Source organism: Betta splendens, chromosome 19 (assembly GCF_900634795.4).
Source record: "Betta splendens chromosome 19, fBetSpl5.4, whole genome shotgun sequence".
Lineage (NCBI taxonomy): Eukaryota > Metazoa > Chordata > Actinopteri > Anabantiformes > Osphronemidae > Betta > Betta splendens.
Genome location: NC_040898.2, coordinates 2,352,941 through 2,375,233, shown reverse-complemented (window position 1 = coordinate 2,375,233; position 22,293 = coordinate 2,352,941). Strand labels below are relative to the sequence as shown.

Below are 22,293 nucleotides of genomic sequence, written 5' to 3'. Positions count from 1 at the left end.
GCCGGAGGTAAGGGATGCCATCAAGCTGAAGAAGGAGTCTTACCAGGTCTGGTTGACCTGTAGGACTTCTGAGGCAGCTGATGGGTACCGACAGGCCAAGCATGCTGCAATTCATGCCGTTGCAAAGGCAAAAACTCGGGCCTGGGAGGAGTTCAGTGAGGCTATGGAGGAGGACGATTGCTCAGCCTCAAAGAGATTCTGGCAAATCGTTCGTCGCCTCAGGAGGGGGAAGCAGTCCTTAGCAACTCTGTTTTCAGTGGAGGTGGGGAGCTGTTGACCTCAACTGGGGATGTTATTGGATGGTGGAAGGAGTACTTCGAGGATGTCCTCAACCCCTTCGACATGCCTTCTGCTGAGGAAGCAGAGGCAAGGGACTCCAGACTGAAAGAGTTGACATGACTCAACTTTCACACAACTTCACCTGAGCCATGAAAAACAGGTATATTTGTAAACTGCTTAACAAGAAAATTCTTCAAGGATCCATAACTTTAAAGGTTCCGCTCAAATCAAGGCTTTGTTAATCTTATGCTGAGTAGGTTGGAAGAACCTTACACCAAGAAAGACACAACCTGTAGAAGCTACAAACTCTTCTGCTGCGGATTCAGTGCATGACTCAACTGTCAGACAACCTTATCTGAGTCATGGGAACCAGATATATTTCTGAGCTGCTTAACAAGAAAATCCGTCAGGGTTCCTTCACTAAAGATTGCTGTCAAAGCGCTCTTGCTTTACTTACCTGTTGTTTAGTCCCTTTTTGATAATTCCTAGCCTGAACCTTAGTTTTGCCTGCTTGACCTGATACCGACCTGCTGCCTGTGTTCTTGACCACGCTCTTGCCTGCCTCCTCTGTACCGCTGCCATTCTGCTATTGTGTTTTGACCATTCCCTGTATTTCTCTGACGACGTCTGAATTAAACTCCTTCTACTTACCTGTATGCCTCCCGAGCTGTGCATATGTGTCCGCCATGTTAGACACACATATCGGGGCCCTCTCTGTGTGGACATGTTCTCCCTGTGTTCACATGGGTTCTCTCTGGGTTCTCTGGCTTCCTCCCATGGTCCAAAGACATGCGGTTATGTTGATTGTTTACTTGGCCCTGCAATAGGTTGGTAACCTGTTCAGAGTGTACCCTGCCTCTCGCCCTCAGCCTGCTTTGTGTGTGGTTTTAGTCACGTTTAGGACCTAAAATTACCTGCATTTTTGACTGTCAGCAGCTGGTCTTTTCAGCAACAAAGCTCTCCCACGTAGATTCTCAAGCATTTGTAGTAATTTTTTCAGATTAACCATAATCAAACATATATTATACTATTAGTAATGCCCCATCATAAACAAAACATGCATAATGAGCTAATTTGAATGAAAAACAGTACCGCTCGCCCTTTACATGCCTTTATAATTCACACCATATGCTCAGTGACTGTACCCATTCACAAATAAACTAATTCAAATTAATTTAAATTCATTTCTAAATTTAAATAAATGCTATAAAAAACACAGATGTGTATCTTACCATTCTTAAGAAAAATGTAAAGCAGGATGATGCGGATTTTGTCAGATACGCTAACGTTTGCATCCAGTAGAATGGGTACGATGAGCCTCATTGGATCCTTGACCTTCTCTCCCTCTGCATCTGTGCCCATTGCCAAATCCTTGAAAGCAAGACAAACAATGACATTTGTAAGATTCCCATTCTACAAAACATGGAATCATCTGTGAATGTCACAGTGTTGTATTTTATAGCTGTTGGGAACGTGTGGGAAATGAAGTACTTAATACTACTGTAGAGTTCATTGTTAGAATATACATATCTCACAAAGTAAGTGCACCCTTCACATTTTTGTAAATATCTTATTATAGCTTGTCATGTGGCGACACTGAAGAAATTACGCTTTGCTGCAATGTAAAGTAGTGACTGCACAGCTTGTATAAAAGTGTTTGATGTCCCCTCAAAAACTCATCACACAGGCATTAATGTCTAAGCTGCTGGTTACAAAAGTCAGTACACCCCTAAGTGAAATTGTCCAAATTTAGCTCACAGTGATAATAATGTGTTGCTGATTGAGTTCTTTTAATATAAGATAAGATAAAGTTATTATTAAACCCACAGTGGGGAAAATCAATTGCTGGAACAGCCGGAAGGCAGCAAAGACGTTTTGCAGGAAAAATGTGAGTGGGGGTCTGGACGGATGGACGGACGGACAGACGGACGGATGGATGGATGGACAATATCTGTGACATTTGGCAATGTCAAATTGAGCAATCATAATACATTGCTATTTTTTGTACTTTTTTTGTAATTTTTATTTTATTTGTAGATGTAGAGCAAAAGACTGAGGCAGAGCCTCACCTTACCTAGAAAATACAATAAAATGTTTTTTATAACACACAAATATAACAAATATTAACACAAATATCAATAATATAACTAATGTATGTGTACATGTATGTGATTTTACCTGTTCTACACGGCAAAGTCTGTCAACTGTTCCCTGGTAGCGGTTCATACAGTCCTCAGCCAGGTGAAGATGGGTTGAATACTGTGCTCAGATATTGTAAGCAAGATTAATATAGAAAACCAGACAATTAACTGCAAACATTATAGGAACATTTATGCTGCTTCGTGATGACAGGTATTTTGAACATCTAGAAAGATGGTATGAATTAAAAATAACATTCACCTTTAATGTTATCTACCTATGTTTTTTTACTGTGACATATGCAATTTTTAAGGAATTTAATAAGAGTTACTATTTAACACTAGGTCTACCACATTTTTCTTTCTATCTAGACTACCACGGAGCAGCTGATTGGTGACATAGATATTGTTAGCAAGATTAATATAAAAAATCAGACCATTAACTGCAAACATTATAGGAACATTTATGCTGCTCCGTGATGACAGGTATTTTGAACATCTAGAAAGATAGTATGAATTAAAAATAACATTCACCTTTAATGTTATCTACCTATGTTTTTACTATGACATATGCAACTTTTAAGGAATTTAGAAAGAGTGATCTATTTAACACTAGGTCTAGCACATTTTTCTTTCTATCTAGACTACCACGGAGCAGCTGATTGGCTGGAAGGATGTAGCCAACATCCTAAATCATCTATGAACAGGGCAATCACTGGCACAGAAATTCATGCTGGAGAATAGGCTGGGGGAGGACGATTGCTGGAGGTTTTCTGTGGAGTGAGCACAATGTCTCAACAGTCTCTCAGCCAAAATAGTCATGATAGAGTGAAGGTGAAGAAGGTTACAAAGGCTTTACTGCACAAAGTGAGGTGAACTTCTCCAAAATGGCAACAAACATTTTGGCACAATCTTTGTACGCAGTGAGCAAACTGCAACATTTTTGAGCTGCTTTGTGGAACAGGGGTCTGGTTGGGGTCCTGTTCAACGGCATAACAAATATAACAAAGTGGAAGAAAAATGTCTTATACCACTTTGTTGTCAGCATGCATTGTTCAGACTGAAAATACCACCATGGCTTCCACCAAAGGAAGCCATCCATACCTAGCCCTAGAAAAACGTGCTGGCTCAGTTGTTACGGCATTGGCTTGGGAGGTAGAAGGTTCCAGGATCAAGCCCCACCATAAGTAATTATTATGTGGCAAATGCAGAATGGAGATACCATGGCAGTGTCAGGACTGAAATGTATTCACTTCCTTTTTATTACTATTATTTCTCGAATAAAGAAAAAAGATAAAAAAGGGGTATAAAAAGGAAGCCAAACACTGTCACCCTTTATGGATAGAGATCAGCACAAATGTGTTTTTTTTTCCTTAGTTAAGATTGATAAAAATAGTACAAAATGATGCATTATTAGTATAAGATTTTCAGCAAAGATTTTTTTTGTTACAGCTCTGTTTTAGTTAGTTTAGTTTAGTTTAGTTTCTTTATGGTGTCTACACTCAAAGAAATGAGTTGTTGGATTTACTTAACTGGGTTGTGTCAACCGGTCCCACACAATGCAGTTGCTTAAATAGAAATAAAAAACAAATAAATCCAACAACATGCTCTTAAGTTATTTGAACTTAACATTATTGAGTAAATGCTACCGCATGGAATTATGTTCAGTCAACATGTTACTATTACATTGAGGCAACATTATCCTATACTATGTTCAGTGTACTTAACCTACCACATTTTTGTCCAATTTAATAAAATTTAAAAAATTTTAAAATTTTATTTTTTTAGGGTCCTCATTGTAACTAATCCCCACAGCGATTCGCTCCTCCGTTTCTTTAGTTGACACTGTGCCCTTCACGAAACAATCCTCTCTATGGATTTGAACTCACAACCTCTTTTTCGACAGCGGAACACTCTTACCACTGTACCAATGCTCTGGTAGTGGCTTAGGATGTTAAATATATATACAACTCTTTACAATCACCTTACCTGACTTTCGATAAAGTGCTTCAATCAGAAATTTACTACAATTGTTAAATTCCTCTGAATCATCCAGAAGGCAAATGCAAAAAAAAAATGCTACCAACAAAAATGTATTAGTTAATACGAAAATACAGCACATGCAAAATGATAAATAATTGCTTTTAAAGTGCCCAAACTCGAAAGAAATGAAATTTGGGTTTTGTTAGTATTACACTGTTGTATTACGTTAAAACTGTGAAAGGTTAATTTTAGCGAGGAAAACCGAGGCAGTTATGTTGAATCAACGTAATATTGTGTGTTTTCAACGATACATAATACTGTTAATTTAAACCAACATAACTCAGTCGTTTAAAACGGCACGAACGGCATTGCGTAATTACTGGGAAAGATTTTCCTGTGCAATGCGCATGCGTGCCTATAACTACGGAAAGTTTGTTGGGACATTTGTTACTTCATTCAATGCCGTTCGTGCGTTTTAAACGAAAGAGCTAAGTTGGTTCAAATTAACAGTATTATGTACCTTTGAAAACAAACATTATTACGTTGATTCAACATAATTGCCTTGGTTTTGCTAACTAAAATTAACCTTTCTTCGTAGTTTCAACGTAATACAACAGTGTAATGCTAACAACACCCAAAGTTCATTTTTTTGAGTGTAGTTCCGTAAGCCAGGATTTTCAGTTTTCTCCCAGATTCAGTTTTTTGGGCTTTTGTGTTAGGGAGTGTTTTTGGTTGTGTCACATCTTTTATTATTTGCAAATGTGTAAAAATTTTCTTTTGGGGTACTATTTTTATTAATAAATTTCAACTAAGGAAAAAACCCATGTGTGATGATCTCTCCCTAAAATAGCAAAGTGAAACACAAGTTTTGTAGAAGTGGCTCAGCATGCCCTCCCCCTCTGAGGTGCGCTAGTATTGTAGCCCTAGGTATTTCTAGGTAGAAAAACCCAATGGCTGCTCTGTGGTAGTGCTTGTTTAAATGACTTGAGGACCCACAGGGCTGTTTTAGTTGGACAGATTATTTATTTATTTATTTATTCAAATCAAAGACTGTTCACTGTTCCATACAATGAACTCCACCTTTGGTCCAGCCACACCTGGAAGTGTATTAACTTTTTCTCATGCACATGCATTTGTTAAAGCCGATTCGTGTTTAGATTAATCTGTATTTTCCAGGAAAAATTCAACATCAATTTTATAATTTCCTACCCTAATTATGGAAACTAGAATTCTTGTGTACAAGACACACCGGTGTTCTCCAGAAAGCTAAACTGATTCTTGAGTGCATGTAAAATGCATTGAATGAGAGGGAAATTCATACATAGAATTTAGAAGTAATTCATTATTGGTCCTTCTGTGGGGTAATTCAAAGCAGAATTTAGAGCTCCTCACCCTATCTAAGGTTGCAATCAGCCACCCTACGAAGGAAACCCAAGTCCGGCTCCTTGTATTCATGATCTTGTTCTTTTCGTTCATGACCTAACGCTCATGGCCATAGGTGAGGGCAGGAACGTGGATTGACTGGTAATGCAGACTAGTACACCAAGCGCATTACTGCAGCCACCGCACAAATCTATCTGTTAATCTCACAGGTCCTTCCTTCCCTCACTTATGAACAACACCCCAAAATACTTCTACTCCTACACCAGGGGCAAGAGCCTAGTGGTGATCAGTTGACAGCTCAGCCCCTACTTTTACAGCAGTGTCCAAATTGCTGTGACCGTCACCCACCGGCCAGAATGGTGCCATTTGGGGGGTTGGGAGGAGGGAGGGGCTTCCCCATGTGGGCTCACAGCGACTGTGGTGCTTGGGCTCTAATCTCTGGGCTGACCTTCCAACTGGGGGGAGTGCTGCCTGGGGGATTCTGTGTGGACGGCTTAGATCACAATTTCTGCCCTCCCAATACTGAAGGTATGTAGGTTGCCTGGCTACTAGGTTTCTTCCGTCTGCTCTAGGTTTTTTTTCTGATGTGAAAGCCAGAGTGATGAGAGGAGCCCGGGTGCCACAAGTGGCATTGTTTATGCACTAATGTCTGTCTCCCTCCTTTGGTGAATAATATTACAGCTTTACTAACCTTATTATTTACAGCTATGTAGTATTATGTGATTATGTGTAATAATATATATGCATGTGTAACAAATATAACCTTAGATGGTTTATAGTTAAAATGATTAAACATAGGTAGTTATTAAAACTAGAAATAAGACTAAGAAGACTAAGTCATCCCAAGGAGGTTTTTGGAAAAGGGTAAATAATCAGTAGAACAGGAGTCTTGCAATGGTACAGGGTTTATGTATAAACATACACCCAACAATACTACAACACTTCACTATATCAACTATTTACAGTCATGCAGGAAAACAAACAACAACAAACATACATGCACTCAAACAGATACATTTCGATAGCACTATTGCGCAACCCAGTCCAAGTAGTCCAAAAGGTAAAGTGGGCAACCACACCCAACTGGGAAGCAGTGGGTGTATGTGTGCCGACCTCAACGTCCGGCCTACTACCGATCCGCAGGCGAGTGTAGCAGTTAATCTTCAGGCTCCTGGTCTAACTCGGAGCAGCTCGCCAACCATCGGCCTAACCGTTACACCTGGCCTGCGTCAATATAACCATGACCAGGCATTACACAGCCACAATCACCTTTACACACAAATGTATCAATTATAACGACAAACAAATACAGGGTTGATAGTTTCCCCATTAACCATGAACAATTTTAAACAACTCAATTGACTAGCATACGATACACAACGTAGCAACATGCTACCACAACATAACATGCCAACATTCAGCATAAAAAACCCAGACTCACCAATTCCAAATCGCTTGGCAGTCAGTGTTCTAACACATGATCCATGTGTTAGCTTCAGCATTACTGAATCAGACCCAGAAACATCAATTGTATTTGGCGCCACATTTAACGTGATTGGCTACTTATCACCTGACTACCAACGTGATTCCCAAGAGGTGTTCAGGGAGTGGAGGAACTTTTCACCCCTGCTCTCAACCTGGGTAGGTAGTAATATTAACTCAACAGTACAGCAGTTATTTAGTTATGAATGTGTTTCCTTAAGGTGTATCTTTATTTATTTATTTAGTGCCTAATTATATCTTGTTGTTTTGCCACACTGATTTGCTTGGTTTCAGCAGCTGGTTGCATTCGCTCTACCACCCTCCCACAAATACACGCGCACATGCACAAACTAAGCTTGTTATAGTATTGTTATAGTAATTAGCATACTAGTATTTACAATTTATTGCAGTGTAAAATCCAAAAAAGCAGCTGTATGCTTAGACAGACCAAGCTTTATTCAGCGGTGCATGCTTCGATTTGTGGCAGACAAGCTGCTGACAGACATGGTGCTGAGGAGAGTCATATGCGTTCGCTTTTGACGAGGTATTCTGCTGCAATTTATAGAAGTGAATAAGGATGTTCTCAACAGTCACTTTGGCTGGTGCAGCCAAGGTGGGAAATAAGTAATCACATGACTAATAGATCTTCTTGTATTGATATATGTCAATTTCTAAAGTAAAAGGAAGACAGAGTTTCTGTTAGAGTTGGCTTTTCTGTGGGCTATTAAGAGACAAGAGAGCTGTGTTCCCATGTGCAAAGTCTTACTTTTATTTACTTTGTGCTAAGTTCAGCTGATGACTTGCCAGATTTTATGCTTGCTTGAGTATCTTTTCCTGCTGTATTTAGTGAAACAATTTTGCAAGTTCATTACATCCCTTTCGCCATTGACAGGCACATTTATATGATAATGTATTCTCTCCCTGGCTGAAGATTCAGTTGAAAAACACATAAAACCTTTAACCTCCTCTTCTTCCTACTCCATTCAAGCATGTACTTAAATGTTTGAATAAATTAAAAAAACTTCATTACCTAGAAAAAGCTATTCTAAAACAAAATGCAGAGTTAATGTTTCCACGCTGCATGTATTGCTGAAAAACTGCTGAAAATATGTAAAACATTTAAAACATATCTGAAATCTGTAGCTTAAGCACATAAATTATAGATAAATGTATCTGAACAGAACCGGGAGTTGTTTAAACAGAGCTGAACATTTTTAGAAGAAGCTGAAGCAGTTGAATTCAAGAAACGCTAAAATGTCGGTAAATGTAAAGGATTGCTGAATTTGATGAAATATAGCTGAATGTATCAAAATAGGTGAATAGAGCTTAAGAGTGAAAGTTGTGGAAACATTTGAAACAGCTGCAGCTTTAAATTTGGAAAAGTTGGAGCATTGGAGGAAGCATGCACAGGTATTTGCTAAACAGTAATATAACCTCATTAACTAATTATAATTAACCAGTCAAAAGCAGAAAATGTGCTATTTAGAGTAAAGATTTTTATTGGTGCTTTTAATTTGAAAGGATATGGAGGAATTACTAAACTGTAAAACAGCCATATAATAAAGTCATAATAAACCAGTTGAAAGCAGAAATATGGCTATATAAAGCTGAAGATATGAATTTGTACTTTTATTCTGAAAAGTGTGTGATTAATTGCTAAAGTGTAAAACAGTGTGAATGACTATTATATTATGCTATTATATATATCACAGATGACCCTTTTATTATATAGCTGAAAGTTGCAGATATATTAAATATATAACTCAATTTATGTGAAGGAAATCAATGTATTTATATTAAGAACTGAATGCATAAACATGCCTCCAATGGTAATCAAAACTAGATCTCCGACTCCTGAGTCAAGGACCTATACCATTGAGTCACGGCTTATAACTGGTGGATAAGGAAAAAGCTAAAGCACTTAACATTTTTTCTACGAAAGCTAATGATTTTGACTTATGCTTTAATTCTGAAAAGATTTGGGGGATGTGTGTGCTTAACTGGTAAAGTTAAAACCAGTTTAGCACACACATAAAAAAGTGGAGCCCAGGACGCAAAGTTACACGCCTCTCTGCATGTTCTCTACAGCTGCCACACCCTCTTAGTCTTAGTTATCGCATAGAGACTGTGTCTGCTCCCCGACCACCTAAACTATACAAGTCACAAACAAATCAAAGAGGAGTGACTTACCAGAGTTTAATAAACAAAACAGTTCCTCTGACAGAACAAAGTAACAGTAAGTTAATAAATTGTGATTTATTAAATATGTTGCGGACCTCGGGGTCCGTTTGTGTCTGTGTCTTTGTCTGCGTCTAAGGGCCTGCGTGAATGAGTGCGCGGTGACCGTGAGTGGCAGAGGGATTGGAGTTCATTGGTCGAGGCAGCGACGTCGCGGGATAAAGGGACGGAGAGCGGGACCAGTAGCCCCCCCCCCCAACGACGAGAGATGACAGTTTGAGTTTTGTCATAGAATTGACAATGTGACCAGTGTTTTCGTTCTTCGTTATAATCGTTAGTTCGTTTATTACGTAGGGAGTTAGGCCTAGTAAATTTCTGTTTGGTTCTGTCGTTTTCTTTTGTAATAGGACTTAGTTAAGATTTGGGGGGGACCATAGACATCATTTTGTTTGTTGTGTTGGCCTTGGCTCACTCCGAAGTCTTTTGTGGTTGTTTTTTGTTTTGCACTGTAAATACTCTAAAATAGCTACGGGTAGCTGGTTGGTTTGTAAATAAATTGTTGCACGGGAAATTACTTGGCCCAATGTTTGATTGGGCATCTGGGTGGGGAAAGTTATGTTATGTGCCCTAACTAGACGGGGCCGTAACAAATATGAGATCTCTCATCTAAATCCATGTTAATAAATTACTTGATAAGTAACCATCACATAGATCTGTTCTGTCTCACTGAAACCTGGCTGCAGCAGATTGAATATGTAACGAATATGTTCCTAGAAGTACAGGTAGAGGTGGAAGAGTAGGGGCAATTTATAACTCAGACTTATTACTTACTGCTAAACCTAAACATAATTATAACTCATTTGAGAGCCTCATTCCGAGCCTTTCTCACCCAGACTCTAAAACCCAGAAGATTAGAAGCCAGTTGTGTTTTGTATTGTTTACCATCCTCCTGATCCATATTGAGAGTTTTTAACTGAATTATCTGAATTCTTATCTGACTTATTTCTTAGCACAGATAAAGTCATTGTAGTGGGTGTCATGGTTCATAATTAGTCACGGTCTTACTCATTTCCGGCTTTAGTTTGTTACCACTTCCTGTCCAGCAGTTATACCCAGTTAGTCCAGCTTTACTTCCGGTCCTCGTTAACCTCACCTGTCATTATTAATCAACTCCTCTGTACTTAAGCACCACCTCTCACCATAGCACCTTGCCAGATTGTCTGCGTTGTCTTGACCAACATTCCAGCGTTTTAGTATCTTGTAATCGTGTTTGACCTTGTCCTGCTACCAACCTTGTCTCTAGTCCAGCCTCTGACAGTCCAGTGCTGTAAGTCTGACCATCGCCTGTTTTGGACCTCGCCTTTGCCTACCCCCTTGTCGGATCCAGTCTTTGCCTGCACCTTGTATGACCTCTGCCTGCCTGACCTTGACCATTAAATTATTGTTCTTAATCAAGTCGACGCTGTGCATTTGGGTCCTTCCTCCATCGTATGTTTGTGACAGTGGGAGACTTTAACATTCATGTAGATGTTGATAGCAACTGTCTCAGCCCTGCTTGGAACTCATTAATAGACACTAGTGGTTTTACTCAGCAGGTAAATGAACCCACTCATAATACCCTTGATATTGTCCTGACATATGGGGTTGAAATTGATAATGTAATAGTCATTCCCTAAAACCCTCTATTATCTGACCATTTCTTATTAACTTCTGAATTTACCAAAATTGAAAATAATTATATACATAATTGCAGCAGCTGGAAAGAAATTTTGCTATAGAAAATGTTTATCAGACGTTGCTGTTGCCAGATTGAGGCAGCTGATTCCAGACAACTAGAAAGGTCCCGCTGCCTGTCCCCATCACAGAGTCGCCGTCTGCCCCAGCCTTTTGTTGGGATCCAGCCCTTGTAGTGGCACTACCACCTGACTCTGCTTCCATGACCGAGGTCCCCTCTCCTCCAGCAAAGGATTCCTCCTGTCGTCCAGATGAAACCCCTACCTGATAGCCTCTTCTCACGGATCCATCACCAATGCTCACCCCCAGTCATGTTCCTCCTGGCACACCTCCTGAATACTACCGATGCAACCATTGACCCAGACTCCAGAGGACAACAACTCCAGGAGGCAGCGGCCCTTGTCCTCAGGCCTGCATCAGCCCGTGTCTCAGCCTGCCTCAGACCCTGTGTCACAGCCTGCATCAGCCCCTGTGTCACAGCCTGCATCCACCACAGGCTTCTCGCCAGTCCTTACCTCTGTTGCTGTCCGGCCAAGCCCGGCTCCAACCCAGCAAGCCAGGCCTCGGTTCCCGCCCCTGCCAGCCTGGAGGAGGCCGCCCCTGCCCCTGCCGGCCCGGAGGAGGCTGTCCCTGCCCCTGTCTGCCCTAAAAAAGGAGGCCGTTCTAGTCCCTGTCGGCCCACTCTGATCATTGGTGACTCTATAGTCCGGAATGTGAAGTTAGAGAGTTAAGTGTTTGCCTGGGGCTTTGCCAGAGCAGGCAACAGAGAGTCTTGTTTTAAGCCTAAGGGTAAGCGTAAGCACGCTAAGATCATAATACACGCAGTAGCTAATAATGCCTGATATGTATATATCATCACTTCACCGCTGGTTGTCTAGGTGGTGCCCTGCAAACAATGTGGACTTTGTGGAAGAGTGGAGCAGCTTTTGGGAAAAACCTGGGTTGATTAGAAAAGACAGCATCTATCCCACATTTGACAGAGCCTCTCTACTCTGTAGTAAAATGACCTCCTTACGTTACTTAGCCTCCCTACATTCTGGCTATTCAGAGTGGAGCCCAGGACATGCCTCTCTGCATGTTCTCTACAGCCTTCAGGCCCTCTTAGTCTTAGTTATTGCATAGACACTGTGTCTGCTCCCAACGCCCTAAACTATACACAAACAAATCAAAGAGGGCCAGAATTACTAGAATTTAATAAACATCAAAACGATTCCTCTTACAAAACAAAGTAACAATAAGTTACCACACAATACACAATAAGTGTGGTTTATTAAATATCAGGTCTTTTTCTAAATCTCTGTTAATAAATGACTTGATAAGTGACCATCACATAGATCTGTTCTGTCTCACTGAAACCTGGCTGCAGCAGGATGAATATGTTTGTTTACACGAGTCAATTCCAATGAGTCACATCACCTATCATGTTCCTAGACGTACAGGTCAAGGTGGAGGAGTAGGAGTAACTTATAACGCAGACTTATTAATTACTTCTAGACCTAAACATAGTTATAACTTTGAGAGCCTCACTCTAAGCCTTTCTCACCTAGACAGTAAAACTCAGAAGCCACTTGGAGTTGGAGGATGGTAAACAATACAAAACCCATGTATGGCATTCTTAACTGAATTCTCTGAATTCTTGAGTTCTTAGCACAGATAAAGTTGTTGCAGTGGGAGACATTCATGTTGATGTTGATAGTAACTGTCTCAGCACTGCTTTTAGTTTATTACTAGACACTATTGGTTTTGCTGAGCATATAAATGAACCCACTCATTGTTTTAAACCTTTGCTCTTATCCTGACATACGGGATTGAAATTGATCATTTAACAGTTTAATAGTTCCCTAAAACCCTTTTAGGATTTGAATTACTTTTGAATTTACAATAATTGAACTTGCAGCAGGTGAAAATAAATATTAATATAGCAGATGTTTATCTGACAATGCAGATTAAAGTAGATGATTCCATTATCTTTCGCCTCGTTGTCTTGTAGCTACAGAGAGGAGAACAGTCAACTTAGATCTTATGAACAGGTTGTATGTCTTGTAGATGATGTTGCAGCTTCTCTTTGCACAATGTTGACACAGTGGCTCTTCTGAAAAAGGCACTGAATCAGAGGAGGTTAGCTCCAAGGTATAATTCAGAGATCTGCATCCTGAAGCACAGGACCCGACAACTTGAAAGGCAGTGGCGTTCCAACAAAATAATTGTGTCACAGATCCTGTCTCTTAGCCATGTCTCTGTCTAGTCTCCTGTTTTATTTTTAGGACTCACACAGCTGTTGCTTGTTACTTATTTGACCGAATATTTAAGCACCACCCTTTGACCATAGCCATATCTGAGGATATAGTAACGCAACTGCGGAATGAGTAGTCATGTATAATGCGTCAACTTGTATGCAATGATATTTATTTAATAAGAAACCGTTGCACTTAATAGTTGCCACTTTTGAGCACACAACAAATACTTCATAATAAAATAGGTTTGGTATAATATATGTATCTCACAGGTAGAAACAACAACAACGACAACTATTAGGATAAAAGCAGAAGGACTGACCTTTATGGCCACAGTTAGTTATAGTTATTGACTAGTTATTAAGACTATTTTGCAGTTTAGCCATTAACCACACAGACCTCCTGCAAATCCTTTCTAAATTAAGGCACAAATCGAAATCATCAACTTCTCAATTAAATTCAACTTCTGTAATTAGAATAAGTGTGTGTTTAACTGTGTTTGCTGCAACCTCAAAGCAACAAAACAACACTTTAGATTTTCAACCAAAAACATGAGACCTCTCACTTCCCAAGCCAATGCTCTACTAACTGAGCCACCAAAACTTTCTGCCTTTATTTAAAATTGTCACTGTTGAGACTGAGTTCTTGTTTTATTTTGCAAGCACTTCCGTTTCTGTTCATACCACATCAGTTTCTGCTTTACTTCCGGTCCTCATTACACACACCAGTCTGCTAACAGTAATCACCCACCTGTATTTAGGCACCAGTAATAATCTGAACCAGTTGCCAGATTGTTGCGTGTACTCACCACTCTGCAGCGTTATCTTACGATGCACCTTGCATCGTAAGATATCGACCTTGCACCTGATCTCGACCCTGTTTCGTGACCATCGTTTATACTAGGACTGACATGCCAACACACAGCGTGTAACTTTACATTAATTTTACAGCACAAGCTAGAACAATAAGAGGTCGAATATATTACTTACTCAGTGCTCATTCGACTGTTCTGTTTTTGTCTGGTATCCTAAAGTAACTTTCCAGCATTCCTCTGTCCATATGTAGCCTAAAACCGATGATCCGCAATACATATATGTTCCCCGTCAGAAGTTGTAATGGAAATTTCATGTATGTGAAAGTATTTTCTATTGTGATAGAACTTATATATATATTTATATAATCCAATGAGTAGTGTTATTTGTTCGAAATTGCATTGAGCATAAAATGATCAATCTATGAACACTTTGTTCTTTGTATGTTTCACTTTTTACTGAGTTCTTACATTTTGATTCATTTTTGATTCCTTCCTGAGATTTCAGAACTACACTCTCGCAGGGCAACTGCACCTTTTCCTGTGTACTTCTCTTCTTGAAAGAATAAAACAACAGAGACAACTTTGATTGACTCTTATTAATTAATCAGTTCCCGACATTTTTGCCTCTACAGCAGTAGAATCTATAACTTTATCCAAGAGAAACTGGAAGTGGTGAAATTCATTGCATGCAGGGATTTCCATTTTGTTTCCAATGGTGTGTCGTGGAGAGACACCGCCCACGGCATGCAGCTGTGTGCCAAAATATGGAGAAATCTGAGTGTCCCTTCATTTTCAAATAGTACTCGACATGTTTTGGTCAACTCCCATTGAAAACTGGTGAAATCTTCCTTTAATAATTTGAAAAAAATTCTTCAAATGTCATTTTTATTTTTCATGATTTTTGATTTCTGTAGCTAAAGGTATGCGGGAATGTCTCAGGGTTCACTCTAACATAACTGTCTGTCACAGCATCAACCTTCTGATACTCATATGGAGGTTAGGTATATATGTGTATAGTAGTACATTCTAATGAAATTCAACTGTTTCTACTTATTTTGTACAAATCATCTCTATTTAAATTACATCAGCATAACACTTACCTTGCTGAGCTCTTTTTGATACTGAGGCATCTTCTTCAACATCTGAGACAGTTCCTTCATTGTGGTCTGAAAGAAACAGATTTTGTAAATTACAAAGCGAATCAATTACTTGTTTTTCAATAATTAATATTTTCAGTGGCGCTTTTAGGAATGCCATTTACTGTACATGCTAGATACTTCACAGTACAGTAATAATTAAGTAACATGGAATTAGAAATAGACAATTTGTATAATAATCACTTTACCACACCCTGACACACACACACACTGGCTGAGGTGCTGTGGTGCTTTTCCTGTCATGTATTTATGCCATTTGTGACATAATTTACTGTTTCCTATCTGGTCAATCATTGTCATTACTCACATCTGTTTGCCATAGCTTGTATTTAAGGTCTGTTTTCACTGATGTCACGCTGTTAGTTCTGAAACATTTTAGTTGATTGTCTCATATGGGACACATCTTGTGAAGTCTTAGAAAGTGTAATGGCTACACTCTAACATTAAAGGCCTCAATAGGGTCAGTCTTTAAATTTTAATTTCTGAAAAGCAGCAGTGGTATCAAATAATTATTGTTTAGCCTACAAGACAATATCACGACTATTACAGTTGGCCCACCCATATTATTTAGTGCATGGATCGCTAAGTTGATTAAATACTACTGTCTGGGGAAGACATCTTGTGAACAGTCCTATACAGTACAACAACATGCTCTTGATGATTACGCAGAGGAAAGTACTGAACAGATCTTTTGAGCCGCATGAAGAAATATGTCAATTTCTGTAAAGGAAAAGACGCAGCAAAGTTTATGTTTTTGAATTGGCTTTGTTGTGGGACATAACACATCCTGATGCGTTGCAGAAGAAGCTGCAAAGGACGAGGGCATGTCATTACAGGTCCACTGCAGTGAGGGCTTTTAAAACTAAATATACTAAATTAGTATTCCTATGGGAGAATCAGATGATCCAAATAAATCTGAGCCATTTTCCTGCTGCCAAACTGTGGACACACAAATCTCTATCGTGTGTTTACAATCTTATTTTAATTTACTTTGCCCTGAGTTCAGCCAGTGATGTGCAGAAATTGATGAGTGCTTGACTTTGTCACCCTGCTCTAGGTGGTGAAGCATTTTACGCAAAAAAGTTCTTCATGTCCCTTCCCCAACTGACAGATGTATTTTTTTTTATATTTAACCAAAAACAACAATTTAGAATATTTATATCATCGCAGTGTAATATTACATGCTTTATGTATTCCAGACGAGTATTATTCTGTGCCATGACTAACCAATTGTGAAGTCAAAGTACATGGTCTAGTTTCTGTCCTTGTCCTGTTAAATCTTAGTGCTGCATTTGATACAATTGATCATAACATTCTATTACAAAAGACTAGAACATAGAATCAGAATTAAAGGAACAGCATTGGGATGGTTTAAATCATATTTGTTGAACAGATTCCTCAGCTATATCTGTCTTTGGAACCAAATGAAACCGATCAACTTGTCAAAATTCAAAGTTGTTTAAAAGACATAAAATCCTGGATGTCCCAAAACGTCCTTCAACTGACTTCAGATAAAACTGAAATTCTTATCGTTTGGCCTAAAGATCAGAGGGAGTCAGACATCCACCCTGGATGGCATTACATTAGCTTCAGATTCCACTGTGAGGAAACTTGTGTCATCTTTTACCATGATCTCTCTTTTACATCATACATTAAATAAATCTCCAGAACTGCCTACTTTCATCTTAGAAATATAGCTAAAATCAGAACCATCCTCTCTCCGAGCGATCCAGAGAAACTGATTCATGCACTTATTACCTCTAGGCTGGACTACTGTAACCCCTTACTCATAGGATGTCCTAACAGCTCTTTAAAAAGCCTACAGCTTATTCAAAATGCTGCAGCCAGAGTTCAGACAGGACTTGGAAAGAGAGATCACATTTCTCCTAAATTAGCTTCTCTGCACTGGCTGCCTGTAAAATGTAGGACAGAATTTAAAATTTGCCTACTCACCTACAAAGTACTTAATGATAAAGCTCCTTCTTATCTTAAGGACCTCATAGTTCCTTATGCTCCCAGCAGAACACTTTGTTCTCAGAGCGCTGGGCTACTTGTGACTTCTAGAGTCTTTAAATGTAGAACAGGGGGCAGAGCTTTTAGCTACCAAGCTCCTCTCCTCTGGAACCAGCTCCCTCTTCAGGTTCAAGAAGCTGACACACTCTCCACCTTTAAGATCAGGCTTGAACCTTTCTTTTTGATAAAGCTTATAGTTAGAGATGGTTCAGGTCACTGGCAATGATTTTTTTTCTCTTAGTTAAGCTGCAATAGACATCGACTGCTGGGGGACTTAATCACAGTGAATGCTGCAAAGCATTCACTGTATTGTTTTTCTAAGCTTTATTATTATCACAGTGAATGCTGCAAAGCATTCACTGTATTGTTTTTCTAAGCTTTATTATTATTATTATTATTATTATTTTTCTTCCCCCCGTTTTTCTGCATCTAACTAGTCCTGCATACTTTCAGCTACAGAAACGATTCCAATATCAAAATGTTCAGCTTTTTAAGGAGAAGTGTGCTATTACTTTTCTCATTCATATGTTTCATATTTTTCAAGTTATTAAGCTTTTTTTAACTTTTTTTTTCCCATTGAAATGAATGGGAACAACTTTTCAAATTCTCTTCAGCTTTGTCTAATTTCAGCTTTAACTACTTCCGCATACTTTAAGCTACAGACACCATTTAAACTACAAAATAATCTTCTACTATTCAACTATTAATCTTCCAGAAATCTTTTAAATATCTTCAAAAGTTTCTGATTTATAGCAGTTTAAATATTGGGTGGTTTTTGGTCAATTTTCATCTTTTCCATTAGTGTGTATTGCGTTATTTAGAGTGCGTGATGTCACAGCCAGAGTGCGAGGGGACGTTTTTTTAAGATAGAACTTTTGTCTTTAACTCGTCACTACGGACACAATTTTCCCTCTATCAACGTAATTATTTCAGTAAATCGTAGTCATACTTGTCTTCTTTCTAATGATGTGTCTGGCTTTACTCTCAGACCTATACTTTAGTCGCTATCAACCTCAAAGCGCAGAGAGATCCTGGATTTCTCCCATTAACTCTAATGATAAATTTCGTCAGACATCTTGGGGAGAAAAACAAGAGGAGAAGTATTTTGAAATTGCGACTGCGGCTACAAACATTTGTCCTCAAACATAAAATTTACACCATTTGCTCATTGAAGACTTGGGACTCGTAAAATGAAATAATTTTTGTGATAACTATTATGGTTTAGGTGGAACAATCCTGTTTATACAGGGTGAAACTCTGCTTTTACAGAGCAGAGTGAGCCTGATTTTCCCGTCTTTCGTCTCCATGGCGACGGCGCAGCTGCAGATTTCACTGACAGGTCAAACTCCTGATGCTCAGTCTAGACAGCAGTTCCATGCGTATTACTGATTACTCAACTACACTATTGGATTGTGTAGTAATTAAGCACACACTTCCTCTTAATCCTTTCAAAATAAAAGCATCAAGCCAAATAATTAGCTTTAATACCAACATTTCTGCTTTTATATGGGTAATTATGATTATTTAAAGATAGATTAACAGTTTAGTAATTACCCACACATGCTACCTCTATGTCCTTTCAAAATAAAAGCACCAATGCAATTTATTAGTTTTAACTGCACCGTTTTTGCCTTTGAATGGTTAATTATGATTATTTAAAGACTAATTGACAGTTATGCTATTACCCCCACATGTTTCCTCTAAATCCTTTCAAAATAAAAGCACCAATTACAATTTATTACCTTTAATGGCAAGATTGATTAGAACATTTCTGGTTCTGAATACTTACCAATCGTTAATGAGACACTTTAGAGTTCAGGAAATAACCACTCACACTTATAAGGGTGATTTTATTCTGAAAGGGCTTAACCTAATTTTTTTTTCTTTAATAGGGCAATTCTTGCTATTGAATGACATATTATGACTGTCTAATGACTATTTTATAGTTTAGTAATTACTCACACACGACCTCTAAATCCTTTCAAAATAAAAGCACCAATCCAGATTTTTAGCTTTAATAGCACTATTTGTGCTTTTGAATGGGTAATCATGACTGGTTAGTGTGACTGTTTTACAGTTTAGCTATTAAGCACGTACAGCCCCTCTACATCCTTTCAAAATAAAAGCCCCAATCCTGATCTTTAGCTAAAGATAACAATAGTTCTGCTTTCAACAGGTGTATTATGACTAGTTATTTAGACTAATATACTGTTTAGCAAATACCTGCACAGGCATTTTCCATATTCTTTTAAAAAAAAGCACCAATCCAAAGTTTTAGCTTTAAAAGGACTATTTATACTTTTTAATGGGTAATCGTGACTGGTTATTGTGACTGTTTTACAGTTTAGCTATTAAGCACACACAGCCTCTCCACATCCTTTCAAAATAAAAGCCCAAATCCTGATTTTTAACTAAAGATAGCAATATTTCTGCTTCCAACAGGTTTATTATGACTATTTATTTAGACTAAAATACTGCACACACAGTTTCTCCAAATCCTTTCAAAATAAAAGCCCCATTCCAGATCTTTAGCTAAAAAGGGCAATATTTCTGCGTTCAGCTGGTGTATTGTTACTAGATGATAAGACAATCTTAATGTTTAGAAATTGCCTGCACAGGTGTCCTCGATATCCTTTCAAAATAAAAGTACCAATCCAAATTTTTAGTTTTAATAGCATAAACTCTGTTTTTGAATGGGTAATTGTGACAAGTAATGAGACTATTTTAAAGTTTAGCTATAAACACATACATCTCTAAATCATTTTAAAATAAAAGCATTAAACCAATTTTTTTGCTTTGATAGAATAAATTCTGCTTTTGAATGGTCAATTGTAAATCAGCAATAAGTCTATACCAGTTATTACTGGTTTATTATTACTAGTTAATGAAACAATTTAACAATTACTCACACAAGCTTCCTGTAAGTCATTTCAAAATAAGAATACTAAACTTTTAGTGCAACTAACTAAGCTCTAAACCTTTTTAATTTATGCTTTTGACTGCTTTTTTGTTATTTAGGACAACTTAATGAGCGCTTTTCCCAGTTTACCAATTTAGGACACACACTTCCTCAAATTACTTTCAAAATAAAAGCACCAATCTAATTATTTAGCCTAAATATCACATTTGTGAATTTGACTAGTTAATTATAACCAGTTAATGAAACTATTTTACTGTTCAGCAATTATCTGCACACACTTCCTTCAAAGCTTTAACTTTTATCAATTTAAATCCAAATACTTGTTCTGAAGCAAATTTAAGCCGTATTAAATATTTCCAAAACGTTAAGCTACTCATTAAGCTCTTGAAATCAAAACTATTTAATTACAATATTTAGCCATTTTGATACATTTGGCTATAATTCAACAAATTATTAATTGATTTTCAGCAGTTTGTTAATTTCAGCAAATCTTTTTCGTGTTTCCTCCATATGAAATTCAACTACTTCAGCTTCTTCTGCAAATATTCAGCACTGTTTAATCAATTCCTATTTCTCCTTAGATACATTCAACTATGCTTTACATGATTGAGCTATTTCATCTGTTTTAAATGTTTCAGTTACTTTCAGCAACTCTTCAGGAATATTTTCAGCTTGGAAGCATTCACTGTGCATTTTCTTATGGAAATGCTTTTTCTAGTTTATACACTGAGTTTCTCTGTTTTCTTCTACCTCTTCTGTCCAATAACCTCCCATCATTGTTGTTCAACTAACCTTGTCTCTTTCTTTCCAGTAGTTGTGATTCTCCCCCGCTCCCTCTCTCTTTCTCTCCTCCACTCTGTCCTCACCTACAGGTATCATTGGACTTAAAGTTTGGTGTCTGTGATGAGCAGCTGCGGGTCCAACAATCCTGCCTGTATGCAGTCCCTGGTCCAACCATCCTGCCTGTGCTCTGTTGTTGCTTGTTGTTGTTGCTGTGCTTTTCTCTGTCTCTATCCCCTCACCTCAGGCAGATAGCCACCCACATCCAGCCTGGTTCTGTTGGAGGTTTCTTTCTCATTAGAGTTTTTCCTCTCCACTGTTGCTGTCAAATTAAAGGCTTGCTATAAGTGGGATTTGTTGGGTTTAGTTGTGTAAGGTCTTAAACCTTACTTTGTAAAGTGCCTTGAGATTACTTTGCTGTAAATTGGTGCTATATAAATAAATTGAAATATCAAAAATAAAGTTGTAGAAGCTACACATGCTGCTGCTTCAGATATAATCAGTTGACATGACTTAACTTTCAACAACCTGGTTTAAAAAGTGGTCAAGTGAACTGTAAATATGACACAGCAGAGCTTAATAAAGTTAAATAGAAGCAGAAAAATAAGAATATAATAATAACAACATGCTGGATGTTGCCTACCAACATCACAGCACAACACCCTGATGGGTGGTGGGAATTGACAACATCTATTTAATCATTTTTACAATAATGCCGCTTAATCATATTCTTATTATCTTTTTGGAGAATTTGATACCTACTGGGGTTTACTATCAGTCTTATCCCATTACTATGTGTTTGTCTATTTCTTTAAAGTGAAGATCTAGTTTTCTTTATGACATGAATCTGTGTAGAATTGCGTAGAATAACTGTAAGCAGTGTTTCTAGTTTCATACCATGCAAACATAGATGTCACACCAGTTGCCAACATGTGGTTTATTTTGGATTACTCTCAAACTTTTGCTGGAAAAAGATTGTTTAGCAGAGGTAAAACCCATTGCCTTTTACTTACACCAAGTCCATCAACTCACTTCATTGTATTAAATGAATGGTGGAGCCTTCTAGAGTTGTAATTCTTATCCTGAACCCAACACGGGTCAGCATACTTTACCATGCATGCTCATGTCTACACTCTTTTGCAAGCCATGCCTGCAGATGCACTGATTTGAGACCCAGAGTTTTGCGAAGTGGAAAAAT

At 38.2% G+C, this 22,293-nt stretch overlaps 1 protein-coding gene across 9 annotated transcripts in view; it reads right to left on the bottom strand.

The window, feature by feature from the left end:
* Positions 1 to 22,293, bottom strand: part of stxbp1b (syntaxin binding protein 1b) — a 160,048-nt gene that overhangs the window by 57,035 nt on the left and 80,720 nt on the right. For all 9 annotated transcript variants that reach the window (XM_055504157.1, XM_055504161.1, XM_055504163.1 and 6 more), the window contains 3 exons: positions 15,326 to 15,391; positions 2,458 to 2,538; positions 1,512 to 1,650 (listed from right to left, as the gene is read on the bottom strand). In XM_055504157.1, coding sequence (XP_055360132.1) covers positions 1,512 to 1,650; positions 2,458 to 2,538; positions 15,326 to 15,391 — 286 coding nt within the window. The remainder of the gene's footprint in view (positions 1 to 1,511; positions 1,651 to 2,457; positions 2,539 to 15,325; positions 15,392 to 22,293) is intronic.